The 16,426-nt window shown below is 55.6% G+C and overlaps 1 protein-coding gene across 4 annotated transcripts in view; it reads right to left on the bottom strand.

The window, feature by feature from the left end:
* SDK1 (sidekick cell adhesion molecule 1) overlaps positions 1–16,426 on the bottom strand; it is a 513,421-nt gene that overhangs the window by 85,528 nt on the left and 411,467 nt on the right. For all 4 annotated transcript variants that reach the window (XM_021087982.1, XM_021087980.1, XM_021087981.1 and 1 more), the window contains exons 25-27: positions 10,486–10,601; positions 9,296–9,485; positions 7,256–7,354 (exon numbers count right to left, since the gene is read on the bottom strand). In XM_021087982.1, coding sequence (XP_020943641.1) covers positions 7,256–7,354; positions 9,296–9,485; positions 10,486–10,601 — 405 coding nt within the window. The remainder of the gene's footprint in view (positions 1–7,255; positions 7,355–9,295; positions 9,486–10,485; positions 10,602–16,426) is intronic.

Raw genomic sequence — 16,426 nt, 5'->3', positions numbered from 1 at the left:
TAACATCCAGGTGACAGGTTACCCGACAGCATTTGTTCCAATGACGACGAAATGCCATTACAGCGGAAGAGGCTCGCGGGCGATGTTGCCCGAGTCGCGGGGAGACCGGAGCGTGGCTTTATTTAGCGCTGCTCTGCCGCGGTGGAAAGACCCCGTGCACTAAAGTGCGACTCTCTCCCTCCTTAGCTGGGATTCTGTGCTTTTCAGGGACCAACCCTGCCCCTCGGGGCAACGGAGCTACATCTAAACGTCTCAGCACCTTAGGAGCACCGCAGCACAAACGGCCTCTCTGGGGTGACCCCTCTGTGGCAGCCGCCAGGGTGAGGGAGGCGAAGGAGGAGGAGAAATCCGTGAGCACCCAGCCCTGGTGGACGCAGAGTGACTACTGCATGCAGACGAAAACTGGTAGCAGTAGGCATCTGTCCGGTCCAAGGGGATGGATGAGAGCGAATCGTCGCAAGGTTCCAGCTGACGCCTGGGGAGCCCTGGCTGAGTTCTCTGTGCCCCCCGCGCTGATTCCACCAGGGGAGTGTCAACGCTGGTCCCCACGGGGGTCGGGGAAACCGAGGCACAGAAAGACCACGGGACCCGCTGGGCTGGGCATCCGGCCATGCGGCTCCTGACTCGCTCACCCTGCCTCCCGCCTGTCTGCACGCAGTGTTTAAATCAAAGCAGGTCGCCCGCGGCTGCTGCCATGTAAACTGCCAGGGGATTCAGGGCGGGGTGAAGGGTGCCCCGAGGGGCTGGCAGAGAAGGGCTCTGGTGCAGCCACAACCCGAGAGAGCCGTGAGGTTCTGTGGCTTGTTTTCAGTCTTTGCGTCTCACCCTCGGCAGCCTGAAGAGGCCGGACCTCGTGTGACCCTCCTGTAAGCCATGCCTGCCCTGACGGCCCCGTGGACACGGCGCCCAGCGAGAGGCTGCCCCTGGACTTCAGGAGGGGAGGGCTGAGGGGAGGGGGGCGCTGTCACTCTAGAGCCAGGAGTGGAGGGAAGTGCCACTGCCTGGTGGGGACCCTGGTGCCTCCTGAACCCGGCCTACGATGCCTGCACGTGAGAGCAGGTGCATGGCCCACCAGGCAGAGACAAACCCTTGGTGACATGAAAACGCAGTTCACCTGAAAAACACTGCAACCCAAACTAAAAGGGAAAAGTTTGGCGACAGATATGCTTATATTCTTCCTATCTTTACCCCAGGGCCAGGCCGCCAACCCAGACGCGACTTCAGGGCCAGGCTGCTCAGCATTCGGTCTTTATTTGTGATGCTGCCAGTGAGTGAAGTGGGCAAAACTCCACAGGGAAGAGCAGCTCCCCGAGGGAGAAGGGTCAGAGGGCGTGTTCCGGGCTGAACTGGGCCCTGTGCCCTCATGCACGAAAGGTCTAACTGTGAGTATCCCAGGCTGGAGCCGGGGTCCCTGCACAGGTGAGCAGGGTAAAATGCCCTCGTCCAATAGGACGGGTGCCAGGAAGGGAGGCAGGACGCAGACACGGCACCAACCTCGTGGGCCGCGGGGACAAGGCAGTGTCCGCAACCAGGGAGGGAGGCTCAGAGAAACCAGCCCTGTGGCAGCTTGATCCCGGCTTCCAGCCTCCGGAAGACACATTTCTGCTGTTTAAGTCACCCACTTGGGGTGCCTCTGGGGGCCCTAGCAGACCAACACAGGGCATCGACTGGAAATTCCCAAGAGAGGAAAAGTGCCTGTCATCCAGAAACTCTGAAAATACCCCCTTGAAATATTAACATTCTTTTTTTTTTTCCCTATCTTTTTGCCTTTTCCTAGGGCTGCTCCAGCAGCATATGGAGGTTCCCAGGTCAGGAGTCGAATTGGAGCTGCTGCCGCCGGCCTACACCAGAGCCACAGCCACACCAGATCTGAGCCGCGTCTGCAACCTACACCACAGCTCACGACAACGCCAGATCCTTAACCCACGGAGCAAACCCGCATGGTTCCTAGTCGGATGTGCTAACCACTGCGCCACGACGGGAACTCCTGAAATATATATATATATATATATATTCTATTTGACCTACCGAACTGGCCAAGTTCATATCCGGTGTTTCTGGAGAGGAAATTTGAAATGTGTGTGAAGATCCCTAAAAACGTCCTAACACCTACCCCTAGGAAACCACCAGAACTGCTAGGAAGAGTCACCTCCCAGGGTGAGAGTCATGTGGTTATTCAGGACGGTGTAAATCTCGGAGATGACTTGTACTTCGTTTGTTTCAACTACAGCTTAGTTGAGTCTAAACACGACAATGTTTGAAATGCCCCGACTGTGGAAGTGCAGACAATACCGCGGTGCATAGGCAGGCTTCGCTTCCGGCAGCGCGGTAAACCAGTTGTCCTGAAAAACCTTCCTGCCGAGGCCCCTAAAACAGTGACTGCGATGCCAAGAAAAGGAAAGCTTCTCAGGGCGCCAGTGGCTGGCAAGAGAGAAGGAGAAATTACAGGGCCTGCAGAGGAAATGGGAACAGGAGTGCAGAGATGCTGAGAGGCCCGGGGGTAAATGAACAAGAAGGGCCAAGGGAAATCCAGCCTCAAACCACGGGGAGACACGGCGGAACCTGCAAAGACAAGCAAGGTTCACAGAGCGGAAGGACCAAGCACCTCGCGGGAAAATACAGAAGAGGAACTCGTGCGATGGGTGCAACGTGCAACCCGAACCTCAGGGTGTTTGGGCTTAAACACAACTCCAGTAAAGCCACAAGGAAGGTAAAGCAATGATGAACCAAACTCAGGGAGGTGTCTCCCTCTGCTTGGGGTGGTGTCCGGCGCCTTCCACCCCATGCAGGGAAATGCGTATTTTACTACTGTTATTTTGCTTTTTTTAAGGGGCACAACCTGTGGCATACGGAAGTTCCCAGGCTAGAGGTAGGATCAGAGCAGCAGCCACAGCCACGTGGGTTCTCAGCTGCGTCAGTAACCTACACCTCAGCTCATGGCAACGCCGGATTAACCCACGGTGCGAGGCCAGTGATGGAACCCGTATCCTCATGGATACTCGTCGAAGTTGGTATCCCTCTGAGCCACAACGGGAACGCCCTCATTTTATTATTCACTCCAAGATCAATGCGCGAGGATGGAGAGGGTCCTTTGTAAGGATGAAACATTTTTGTCGTTAAAATGTCAGAAAAACGACTGGAAGAAAAAATATTGACCTTTTTTTGGGTGGTGGAATTGCAGGCAATTTTCATGTTCTTCTTGTTCCCTTTGCGATTTTTATTTCAACATGTATAGTGAACATGTTTTTGTTTTATACTTGTCCTTTTAAAATTATATTTTGAACATGCAGAAAAATGCTTGGAGCAATACAGATCCCCCACGTATTCATCACATATTGAGCAAATCCTGAGATTTTTGACAATTTTTTTTTTTTTTTTGAAGAGAGAAAACATTGCAGGAAAACTTGAAGCTGTTCTTGTGGTTTTATTGGCTCCTCGTCCTCAGAGGTGACCTTCAGTCTCAACTTAGGGCAAATTCCTGCCACGTTTTTACCCTTGTATCATATACGTGCACCTGTACGTGACCTGTGGTGATGCCCGGACGGTCTTCACAGGCACAGGGTCGTCCTCGAGCTGTAGATGAGCTCTTGCAACTTGCTGTTTTTCACTCCACGGATGCTGGTGAGATTTATTCCTGTGGACACGTGCAGCTCTCGTTTCATTGCTCGATTTGCTCCTGCGCCTTCTGCTCGGGAGGAGCTCACAGTTTACCTTTCCATTGCCTTCCTGAGGGGCCTTTGGATAGTTCCCAGTGCTTTTTTCCCCTTTTCTTTTCTGCTATGTAACGCAGCGTTGCCATGACGCTCCCTGTGCATTTCTCCTGGTGAACAAGTGCGGGGATGCGTCCAGGGACCTGGATGGACGAGTGGCTGGGGCACAGACTGCATGCGCCCAGACCCCCGTGGTGGTTGGGCCGGTTCCCGCTCCCAACACGAGTGCGTGAGGCTGTGTCTCCACGTCGCCTTCTCCTCTGTGGTCCCAGATCTGATGCATGTGAAGGGGAATCTAAATTATCCAAACTATCGTTGCATATGTGCTTTTATGATCGGAAAAACAAATACTGCAGATGCCTTAGAAGAAAGTGACTCGATTCTAAAGGGAGCTCCTGGTATCACTTGCCGGGGGGCTGGTGCTGTGACAGGTGCTTCGGGAAAGAGAAGCAGCCGCCTCGGTCGGGCGGGCGTGGAGGCCGATGTGATTCTCAAAGGAAGAGCAGAGGCCTGGGGCACAGGGTCTTTCCTGCAAAGTGCCAGCCAGGTGTAACGGCCCAGCGCTGGCTCAGGCCGGCACCTCGACAGGTTTGTCGGGACAGCCCCGGATGAGCAGTTCAAGGTCACGGCAGCAAAGCAGAGGGCAGCCTGTCTACACCGAGAGCAAACACCAGTGAAGTTGTCCTCTCTTCCCGCGCTCCCTGCCCCCGGCAGTCCCGCTCCCAGCAGTCCTGCGGTCACGACGATTCTCTTCGGCCCAGGAAGAGCCACAGGGACGCAGCGATGACCACACCAGCCCGGGTGTCCCCGAGATGGTGGAGGGAGCTGGGCAGCAGGGCTTCTGTCCTCAGCAATCTGGACCCCGCTCCCCCAGAGAACACTGTTCTAGAAGACCCCTGGGGCTGAGACAGGTCCATTTCCCACCTTGCTTTCTGGCCCACAGCAAGCTGCGGAGCCCCTGGGGGGTCAGACGTGTGACGGGATGTTCCAGACGAGGCTGTGGGCGGGGGGCAGCGTCGGGGCTGCAGGAAACCCCTCAGACCGCCCCCCCCACCCCCTAGGGCCCGAGACCCGTCCACGTGGCTCCTCGGCTGGCAGGACCTGAAACGCACACTTGACCGAGGCTTCTCTGCTGTTTACTGAGATCTGAAGAGCAAGAACCTGCAGCTCCAGAAGGGACTGGTTCTGAACCGCTGAGCTCCCCCTCCCAGAGGAGGACAGCGCAGCCGCAGGGGCCCCGCCTTCCGTGTAGACGGCTCAGGAGCCCGGGCCCGTCCTAATGAAGCCAGAACTCAATCAATACCTGCCTTTCTGTGCACCCTTCTCACGGCGGCCACTCATCCTCCTGAAGACAAAGCTGCTCATGTGTCACTTCGCAGCTCGAGGTCCTGGAGTGACTCCCTATGGCCTTCAGCACAGATTTTCAAACGTTTTAAAAAACGAAGTAATGTATCTTTTCACACCAAATCTTAGACTCCTCACGTCAAAAGCAGGTCGAAGTGGCACATTTTACCATTTTTTTTTTTTTTTTGTCTTTTTGCCATTTCTTGGGCCACTCCCGTGGCATATGGAGGTTCCCAGGTCAGGAGTTGAATTGGAGCTGCAGCCGCCAGCCTACGCCAGAGCCACAGCAACTCGGGATCCCAGCCGCGTCTGCAACCTACACCACAGCTCATGGCAATGCCAGATCCTTAACCCACTGAGCAAGGCCAGGGATCGAACCTGCAACCCCATGGTTCCTAGTCGGATTCGTTAACCGCTGAGCCACGATGGGAACTCTTTTACTGCCTATTTTTAAGCTCACGTTTATGACCTTTTACTGTAAATGACCTGCTGGGGTGACGAGGGGTTAAGGACCACAGTTCAGTGTCGGCCGGGCCTGGAGAAAACGCCTGCCCGGCACCTGGCCTTTAGCGCCTGCTCCGGGAGGGCCGGGCTGGCGGTTCGCAGCCTGGCCCAGCCCACGTCTCCCTCTGGGACGTGTCTGCGCTCCCACAGGCCAAGGGGAGCCTTGAGTTCGGTTCCAGGCCTTGGAAACCACTCGTGCCACCAGTGGGGTCCCCCGGGCCTCTGCTATAGCTCCTCTCTGGAGAACTCAGGTAACAGTCTCGGGTTGTCTCCGACACGGCTTGTTGAATTACAGATGCTAAAACCCCCACAAAGCAGAAGATGTGAACCACCTGACGACCAGGCGCACGTCAGCCCCAGACCCTCCGGAGCTGAGGGCTGGCGATGTCCACCCCAGGACACGGCCCTGGGGGCTCAGCAGCCAATCAGGGAGCTGTGCACACGCGCAACACAGACCCCGGCCCCACCCCCCTCACCAGCCTTTAAAAATGCCTCTCCTCTGCCCTCGGGGGTGGGGGGCTCCAGAGTCGTGAGCACCAGCTGTCCAGACCCCTCGCGGGGCGCCTGCAGTGAACGCCACCCTGTCCTTCCCCGCAACCAGGTCATGAGTTGGCTTTACTGCGTGCGGGCGAGTGACCCAAGTTTTGGTTTGCTAACGCTTATCCTCGAGATTCCACCCCCAAATAACCTTCCACCCCCCTCCCCAGCAAGCCCTGGCCCAGGGCGGGGGGGCGGGGGCGCCTGCAGGGCATCTCGGGGACCCTCTAGCACAGCCCCCATCACGTGCTGCTATGACTGGTCTCTCCCTCCAGCATGGGCACAGCTGGCTCACTCAGCTCCCACCCTGCGCCCGGGGCCTGGCACAGCCAAGCCCTTGCTGCGTCACAGGGACGGGGTGAACAAAGGGACCGCCGACTTTCTCGGGTAGGATTTGCTGCCTTTGGGGAACTAGGACAAATGAAGGCTTTTCGTCAATGGTATCGGAGCTGGGAGTTCCTGTCGTGGTGCACCGGCAACGAATCCAACTAGGAACCATGAGGTTGCGGGGTCGATCCCCGGCCTCGCTCTGTGGGTCAAGGATCTGGCCTTGCCCTGAGCTGTGGTGTAGGTTGCACGTGCGGCTCAGATCCTGCGTTGCTGTGGTTGTGGTGTAGGCTGGCAGCTGCAGCTCCCATTCGACCCCTAGCCTGGGAACCTCCATATGCTGCAGGGGTGGCCCTAAAAAGAAAAAAAAGAAAGTAATCGGAGCTGGCCTCTGCAGGAGAAGTCACAACTGCGTCCCTGGGCCCTAAGCACACGGTCACTGGGGAAGCTCCCGCAGAGCACTGGGCCTAGGCCCTGCCGCAGGAGGAGAGCCTTGCCAGGACCTGAGCAAAGCCCAGGGGTGAATCCGGTGTGAAAAACCAGCCCACTGCTTCCCAAATGCACATCACAATCGCTGGGTTATCTCAGGGCGCAGGGGAGGTCAGACTCGGGGGGCTGAGCTCGGGGCTCGCGTGGCCTGAACCTCATCCTGCAGAGACAGGTCAGTGCAGAAACAGAGGGTCGCAGCGTCTCCGTTCAGAAAGTGCCAGGCTGCTGCAGGCAGGGATTTTTTTTCAACCTCTTGGGCAGCTAATGAGCCCAGATGCAATCAACCCAATCCCCCCACCCCAACCCCGCCCCGGGGGGGGCCGGGCCCTCCAGCGGCTCCTTACCCAGGATGATACCGTTGGGCTCCTCCGGCGGCTGCCACACGATGCGTACGGACGTCAGCCTCACTTCCGGGAACACCAGCCTCACCGGGGGGCCTGGGGCTGGAGGGGAAGAAAGACGTGTGACCCAGGCGCCGTCGCCGCGCTGCCACCCGGGCACATGGCAGGCCGGCGGGGACTGTCACGGCTGCCGATGACACCACCTGGGAAAATGACTTTTGGAACCTGGGTGTCTCCCTAATAAATGACTTCGAGGCAACACCTCAGTCTGACTCCAGCTCGCTGGCTGCCCACGCTTGGAGAGCTCACACACTGCGCGGGGCGTCCTGTGACTGTCACGGAGAGCTGGCCAACCCAGGTGCTGATGGCGTCATGGAGGGGACATCAGGTCAAAGTCAAGGGTTTGCCAACCTGAGGTCCCTGGGCTGGACATCCAGAAAGGAGGTGTCCCATAAACAAGGTGGCCCAGGGTCTCTCCCTAATACCATGGTTACCGTGAATGCTCTTTCTCTTAGGCACACGACCCCTCACCTGCAGTGTCCCCAAAGATTAAGAATTCATGTCCCCAAATGCACATGACAGTTCTGCGACGTGGTCGGTGCACCAGCGAGTCAAAAAGCTGTTGAGGATGGCGGCACCACGGAACAACAGGGTCGCAGCCCTCGTAAAACACATGCCCTTAAACGGACAGGCGAGTAGCTCCGTGGCCAGCGTGGGAACTTCTGGTTGGGCCTTAGTAACTGACTGATTCCCAGGTAGGAGGGGACGGCCATGGAACAATCAACACAGAAAGAAAATGATGCGTGTTCGTCATTCCAGGGCTGCTGAATTCTGCCTCTAGCTATTCAGTCGAGAACTGTATTTTAAATTATAAACACGTCATGACCCAAGGGTTCGGGTGAAATGAAGGCAAAGAGGCCCCAGGCTCATGTATCAGGAGCACTTCGCACACAAGAAACTCTGAGGTCTTCCAGTCCCGCGGCACCTGCTCCCTCACCGTCCCCAGGGCTGACCCCTGCCTCACGATGACGTGCGGGGAAGGAGAGACACGTTCATATCAGAATGGAAAGAGAAGGGGAGAACTCGTCCCATGACGGCCAGGCTCCACTTTGGGTAGAAACAGGACAGATTGAGCGCGAGGAAGGGTTACTAAAACGCCTCTGTTTTTCATCCGTGTGACCCTCGCACACCGTACGGTTTTGCAAAGACACGACCTTTGTGGCCCCACGTTCTCTCCCAGACCCCAGCTACCCTGAAACCAGCCCTCTGGGGGGACTGAGTTCGAGACAGCCCCTCCTCTGACCGGGGGGAAGCCCTGCCATGCCACCGTCTCCCAGCGAAATGGAGAGAGGTTTCAACTCCGAGGTCAGGTGCTTTCAGGGGCTAATTCCATCACTTCGGAAAAGATGCTTAAGAAAATATGTTTTCGTCAGCTGCTTCGGACGCCTGAGGTGGGGCTTTTGGGGGGAGATCACTGCCCCCCCCGAATATTTATCATGGTATATTTAATAAAAACCAGACAAAGGAGCTAACCTTTACGCATCTGACAATGCAAGGTGGCGAAACATAACTTCCTGTTACCTAGACTTGCATGGAAAAATGCCATCAAGATGCACTTGTTCTGCTGGCCAAGAACCCAGGCCTGGGCCCTGGGAGCCTGTCAAAGGCGCTGAACCCCGGGAACGGCTGAGGATCTCTTACTCTGCACAAGAGGGCCAGCAGCACCCAGAGATCCAAGAATGGGGCCCAGGGTCGGAGTGGGGTTTCCAGCCAGGCTTGAGCCGACACCACAGGAGTGGCCCTCTATTCCCAGGCGCTGCCACCCGGCCTTTACCACGCGGCCCGCGGCAGGGCTCCACTGAAATCCTGCTCAGGCTCATAATTAGGCTGGAAACCTCACGCTGGCTGAACTGGGCCTCCAACAGCTTTGTTTTGTTTCCTGCTGCTGAAACAAGGGGGAAAAGTGTTGCGAAAATGAAGTTAAAAGCGACAGCATGCAAATGGTTGGGGTCACGCCGGCCAGGCTGGGAGAGCCCCACGCACCGTCGTCTCGGGTCCGCTCCAGGATGGGGGGCGAGCTGGGGACGCCGTTGCCGATGCGGGTGAAGGCCAGCACCCGGAGCTCGTACAGCACGAACTTGCCCAGGCCCGCCAGCAGCGCCGACTGCGTGCCGTTCCCTCGCACCACGTGGCTCCTGGGCTCGGGATCCAGGTCTTTGGCCCGGAACAGGATCTGTGCGTCAACACACAAGGGCGCGGTCAGGAGGATGCGGTGTGCTAGGCGGGCCTTGGCGGCCGGGGACAGAGCCACCCCCAGCAGGACCAGGTGGCCAGGGCCCTCCCCGGGGCAGCCGTGTCGAGGGCTCGGGGACCGAAATCCGATCCGGTGGCATCTGGGGAAGGACGGAGGGGGCGCAGCCGTCCTCCAGCGAGGAGGTAGTTATGACCCAGCCCTGCCCGTGCTCGGTGAGCCAGATGCTGCCCGATAATCTACAGGGTTTCAGGTGCCCGACTGAGACGAGGGCACGACGTGAACACAGAGACATTTGCTCCTGCAAAAGCGCCACCTGCTAGCCCCGCTTCCTGGGAGTCTGGGCTCCAGCCTCGAAGACGTGTTTTCTCCCCCCCGAGACCCACCCCGTGGGATCCCGTGTCTAAGGGGCCAGAAGGGGGTGACTGCAATGCGGGGGGCAGGGGGACACATGGGAACAGATGGGGGAGCAGAGAACAGGAAAAGCACAGAGAGGGCAGCAGCGCGTGGGAACAGCATGGCCCCGCCGGTCACACCCAGGAACATCCATGCTGCTCTCGGGGGAGGCGACGGAACAGAAACGGGCAGGTTTCTAAGAGTCTAAACCCAGAGGCGGCTCCCGGAGAGGCTGGGGGGTGTCCCTCCCTCACGGGCACGTCCCGGTCGGACCAGGATGGTGGGGACACTGCAGACACACACGCAACTCTCTGATGACATGTCCTCGAGAAATGACCCACTTCTCCCACCAGCCCTGGGAGGGGGTCGCTGCCGCCAGCTTCACCCGCAAGGAAACCAGCTCAGGGTGCCAGGGCTCGCTGGTCTGTGTTAGAGCCTCTCCCTGTGCCTCGTCCCCAGGCTGCGGTGGCGCTTCCATGAGACGGGTGATGGGCGATCAGGACACCTGAGCTTACGGGCTGGGGGAGACAGGTGACAGCAAGCGACGCTCGCAGCATCGGCTGAGCAAGGTCACCTCAGCGCCTACCTTGTAGCCCAGGATGAGCCCGTTCTGGTCCTGCTCAGGCACCGACGCCCACGTCAGCAAAATCTGGGTGGAGCTGACAGCCTCGGCCGAGACGTTTTCAGGAGCAGCGGATGGAACTGCAAAGAAGGAGTTAAACGGATGGGACAGGAGGTGTGCGGGCCTCTGCAGATAAACGTCTAATTTTCAACCACGGGATCAAGCTGTCCTGGAAACAGCGATGCCTCCGGAGCCTTTTGCAGCGATCCGATTAAACCGGCAGGGGCGTCACAGAAACGGCAGTCTCTTCACCACGAGCAGGACGGCCAGGAATCCTGCGGGTTTAGCATCGCAGTGCACCCGCGCCCGCCCCCGAGAAAGTGCGCTCCGTCGGATTCTTAGCTTAACTCGGGAGGACGGCGACTTTCCTCTCACCCGGGAACCCTGCCCTCACACGCCCGTTCACCGTCTCCACACACGGCCTTGTGCGACGGGGCGGGCGGGCAGAGGGGGCGGTGGTTATAGGAGGGAGGGGAGGGCTTCTGAGCGCCCTCGCGGCCCGTGTGCCTTCCTACCGCCAGGTGGGCACGCGTCCCCCACGCAGGCGCCCATCCACGCACGCGCTCCTTCATTCATTCACCCACTCATTCCTTCATCCACTCCTTCATTCATTCGCTCACTCCTTCATTCATTCGCTCACTCATTCACTCGCACAAGCACTGCCTCCTCGTGGCACAGCTGCCGTGAAGGTGACTCTGCCGGTCAGTTTCTCTGAATACAGATGTAATGTGTGTTTGCACAACACTGCCACCCCCCTCCCCAGGCCCGTGGTTCCTAGATCTCCTGCAAAACAGCCATGTGGTCTTTGAATTGTATCCCGCCTACTTCTATCGGAGTCCTGATCCCCAGCGCCCAGGATGTGGCTTTATTTGGAAACAGGGTGGTTGCAGATGTCACTGGAGAAGAGGAGCTCACCAGGGTGGGGGGGGCACTAGTCCAGCAGGACTGGCGTCCTCGTCCATGGAGGGGGCATCCTGGCAGGACTGGACTTAGGCGGCCACAGCCCAGAAGCTCCCAGAAGCTGGGAGGGAGGGGGGGACAGACCCTCCCAGCGCCTCCAGAGGTGGCTCTGCTGACACCTCGGCCTCCACCTTCCGGCCCCCAGCACCCCAAGTGGACACGTGTCTGTGGTTTCAAGCCACCAGCTCGGGGTACTTTGCTATGGCGGCCCCAGAAAACAGATATCGTCTTCGAGAAAGAAGTGCCGGGGTTCAGGCTGGTCCTGGAACAGCTGCCGTTAGTTGTTTGCAAGCTTGACCCCATCAGGCCCCCAAGGGGTAGGGGGGAGGCGGAGGGGGAGAGAGGCCCAGCGCAGGCCCAGCGTCACAGGCAAGCTGCTGACAGAACTCACGGGGACTCAGCCACCTCTGTCACCTCCTGTCCCCAGAGGAGAGCCATTGGGGCATCCTAGGAGGGCTGCCAGCCCCCAGAAAGTGTGGCCCTCTGGCCTCGACAACCCAGAGGCAGCAGCTTCCCATCCCTCCACCTGCTAGGACGACCGACCTCAGAACGTAGGCGCCAGACAGGCTGCCACTCCAGGTGGGCGACGTGCCCACAAAACAGAGACATGGGCTGTGCGTGCCTGCTGGGGTCCAAGCACAGGGCCCCCTCTACGCTTCTGCAGAGACGGTGCAGGTCGGCGCGCATCTGGTCCCTAAACTTCTTCTTCCCAGATGTGTCTGCTGAGAGCCACTCGCCCCATAGTTAAGCCGGTCAACAAAATAACAATTTATTTGAGCAGGTGGGCGTCACAGGGCAAGGATCTGGATAGTTTCAAGTTAACTCAGCACCCGAAGGGAAGCACACCTGCCACACACACCACCCTGTGTCCCTGGTGCCTTCTGGTGGCGGCACCCACGGCATCACTCAGTGGTCCCTACCGGGTGCTGTAACTTCCAAAGCTGTTTCCAGGACACGGCTTACACGGATGCTTATTTAATAAAACAGTGAGTGATAAACTGGCTCCCTGAATCGACTGTGAAATAAAGGAGTTACTACTGTTCAAAGAGAAGGTAAAACTATCATGCTTCCAACTTCCTTTCCTGGCTTTATCTAGAATAAGACCATTCACAAGAGCCAAGACATGGAAACAACCTAAATGTCCATTGACAGATGATTGGATTAGGAAGATGTGGTATATATACACAATGGAATACTACTCAGCCATAAAAAAGGACATCTGCAGCAACATGGATGGAACGAGAGACTCTCCTACTGAGTGAAGTAAGTCAGAAAGAGAAACACAAATACCATATGATATCACTTATATCTGGAATCTGATATATGGCACAAATGAACCTTTCCACAGAAAAGAAACTCATAGACTTGGAGAATAAACTTGCAGTTGCCAAGGGGGACGGGGAGGAGGAGGGAGTGGGATGGATTGGAAACTTGGGGTTCATAGATGCAGACTATTGCCTTTGGAATGGATAAGCAATGAGATCCTGCTGTGTAACACTGGGAACTGTGTCTGGTCACTTATACTGGAGCATGATCATGTGAGAAAAAAGATGTGTATTTGTATGTGTGACTGGGTCACCTCGCTGTACAGTGAAAAGTGACAGAACACTGTAAACCAGCTCTAATGGGAAAAAAAAAAAGAGTAAGACAAGAGCAGAGAAGATCCTGTGTGCCCAAGACATGAATGGCACGTCCTAAAAGCCCTGGCCCTGCCTGTACAGAGAGGCCACCGTCCTAACAACACAACCGGTCCGCCTCTCAGTCCTTAAGTGTTTCGGGCGGGTCAGTCTTTGAAACCATAAGCGCCCAATTCTCACTGTAGAATGACAGGTGGTAGCTGATCTTCTGAGATGCGGTGACATGTGCGTCCAGGTGCTGGAGCGCCACTCATGCGCCCAGAGAATGATGACAACGCGGTGGCTGCAGCAACTCAGGTGGGCGCCTAGCACACCGCTGGTTCCTGGCGAGGAGACCGGCAGGCAAACGCCAGCGCTCGGATGAAAATTTCAGCTGATTCGAGTCCGACCAGGACAAAACCTGCCATTTAGCTACAGAGCGTCTGTGTTTTTAAAATTTGGAAGAACAGCCTTCCCCATTGCCTCCTGTGAGGGAGTCGACACCTTTCCAACGTGACATCTTGTGTTCTGAGACAGTCCTAGGAACGCCCCTTTCATTAAAAACCATACTGTTTAAACTGCGTCTTCTCTCGCTTACTCTCTCCGCTATAGGATTTTTTTCTGCTCTGTTTGCACCTGCTCCCCACGTAGCCCCTCTGATTTTGAGGCCTCATTTGCCCTTCATCTCACAGGATGTCAGGAACCCAGCTCGATCGCACTTCAAAACTGGAAGCTGCCCCTCAGCGTGGTTCACGGTGTCCTGCTCCATCGCTGGTGGCAGCGTGTCCACGCCGAGCCACCTTGAAGCACCAATAGCCGGCTTCCTCGCGGAGGTGACGCTGTACCCACAGTCAGGTCAGCAGTTCCCTCGCCCCCACTCTCTGCCATCCCTCGTCGTCCCCAATGGTGGCACTCCGCCACTGGGCCCGTGGAGCGCCGTCGCCCTCTTCGCCCAACGCTGAGCCTCGCTCAGCAGGACCAGTTCTCTGAAGGTGCGGATGGAGATTCTCTGGCGGGGAGGGCACCTGTCCATCCTCAGCGGGACCAGGGGAGGCGAGACATCAAAACTGCCGCTGAGGGGAGAGGCCAGTGGTCAGAGGTGAGCAGCTTCCCGCAGCAGGAGCTTCTGGAAGCTCCCCTGGGACCAGCCCCGGGTGGAGGGGACGGATGCGGCCAGCATCCTCGAGGGGAGAGCAGCCCAAGAGGGGTCCTGGGGGCCCCACTCTTCCGGCATTAAAAACATTGAAGCCTGACTCATCCATAGACTGAAATGAAGATCAATAACCCTCCTATCGATTTAGCTTTATTTTTTGTTTTTACTTTTTGGTCTTTTTAGGGCCACACCCGCAGCATATGGAGGTTCCCAGGCTAGAGGTCTAATTGGAGCTGTAGCTGCCAGCCGACACCACAGCCACAGCAACGCCAGATCCGAGCCATGTCTGCGACCTACACCGCAGCTCACGGCAACACCGCATCCTTAACCTACTGAGCAAGGCCAGGGATCCAACCTCCATCCTCACAGATACTCGTCAGGCTCATTTCCATTGCGCCATGGCGGGAACGTCCCCTCTTACGAATTTGTGATGAAAACACACGCAGAACCAAAACTCTTCTCTTCTTCTCCAAGAGACACATGTTGAGCCAAAAGTTCTCACGAATTAACATTCAATTAAAAACTAAAAATAAGTTGCTGTAAACCCTAACCCTCAGGAAAGGAGAGCTGACAAAGCAAAGTGCACATTGCAAGAGCAATTCCGACTTGCGATCAGAAGCTTTTCCAAAACTGGACAATGAAAGATGGGTCCACAGTGAAGCCCGTCCACGTAGCTCTGCTGGGCTGCACCCGGCTCTCCCCTGGCCACACGTGCACACGTTTGTGAACCAAGACAAAAACACCTGCAAAACCTATACCTCAAATAGCAACACTGCTCAAGAAAGTCTCCGCAGAGTCACGGGGTAAGAGATGATCCAGGCGTGTTTGAGGGCAGCAGAGTTGGGAGAAAACACAGGAGTGAGTTTACACACCGAGGGACAGCCTCTCCACCCCCCGACCTCGTCAAGACAGCGTTTCAGCAGCTGGAAAGGTTTTTTTACAAAAATATAGTCTTGATGCAGCATTTTCCCCATTGATTTACTTGTTTTTTAAGAGTATTCTTTGAAAACTTAGCAAAAAATACTGCTGTCCATTTTTAACTGTTTCCTTCATCTTTACATAACATTTAGTTCATTGTTTTCCAGACAAAAAGCCTTGAAAAATGTCGCGAGGAGCACAAGTTGAGGTTGACAGTTATCTTCTTTCAGCTTCTTTGAGATTATTCCCTTGTCTTCTGGCCTCCGTTCTTGCGAAGTTGGCTTCAAATGGTCTTTGTAGGTAAGACGCCTTCTCTCCAGATGTTTTTAAGGTTTTTCTCTTTGGCTTTGGTTATTTGGCCGTTGCGGGGCAATGCATTTTGGCGTGGACTTGTTTGTGCTCATGCTGTTCAGGATTCAGGGCTTCCGTCTGATACAGAATGTGTATCAGCTTTGGAAGTTCTCAGCCATAATCTCCACAAATCTCCTCACTCGCATTTCCTCCCCTATCCCTTCTGAGTCTCATTAAATATAGGTTGGACCTTCTCATTCTATTCTTTGTCTTTTAACCTCTCTACCATACGTTCATGTCTTTGCACTGTGTTTTGGGTTGTTGTTGTTTTTTTAAAACTGACATTCAGTTTCCAGTTTGGCAATTCTCTCTTCAGCTGTGTCTAACTTCCTTTTCACCTCAACCATAGCGTTTTATGCAATGATTGTGTCTTGTGCTTCTCTTAAAAAAATACCTGCTTAAAAATGGTACCAATCTCTTCTTAAAGGTTTAATGCTTTCTTTTAATAAAGACTTCAGTATTTATTTCCAGCCGTACGGAGGTACGATTTTTATAAACCACTGCGTACGATTAAGGTGCACGCCATCCAGGTCGCACGTCTTAAGCTCACGTCCTGCAAGACGATTATTGCCAGAGGGTGAGCAAACACCTCCATCAGGTCACGTGACTACTGTTTCTTTCTTTTTTGTGGTAACAACACCGAAGACGTGCTCTCTTAGCCACTCTCTTTTTTACTGAAGTATAGACTTTTTGACAGGACGATAATGATCCTGGCTTCTGTTGTCCAACACAGTGATTCCACTCCTCCCAACTTTCAAGCGTGTAAGACAGTGTCCTTAACGATCATCACTCTGCTGTACATAAGATGATTCAGAACTCATTTGTCTTGCTACTGGAAATCTTCGATAAGAAGATTAGAGATTACAGATTCTGCTTACAGATTCTCTTGCAGATGAGCGTTATTTTT

Source organism: Sus scrofa, chromosome 3 (genome assembly GCF_000003025.6).
Source record: "Sus scrofa isolate TJ Tabasco breed Duroc chromosome 3, Sscrofa11.1, whole genome shotgun sequence".
Taxonomy (NCBI): domain Eukaryota; kingdom Metazoa; phylum Chordata; class Mammalia; order Artiodactyla; family Suidae; genus Sus; species Sus scrofa.
This window is presented reverse-complemented; position numbering and strand designations above follow the sequence as displayed.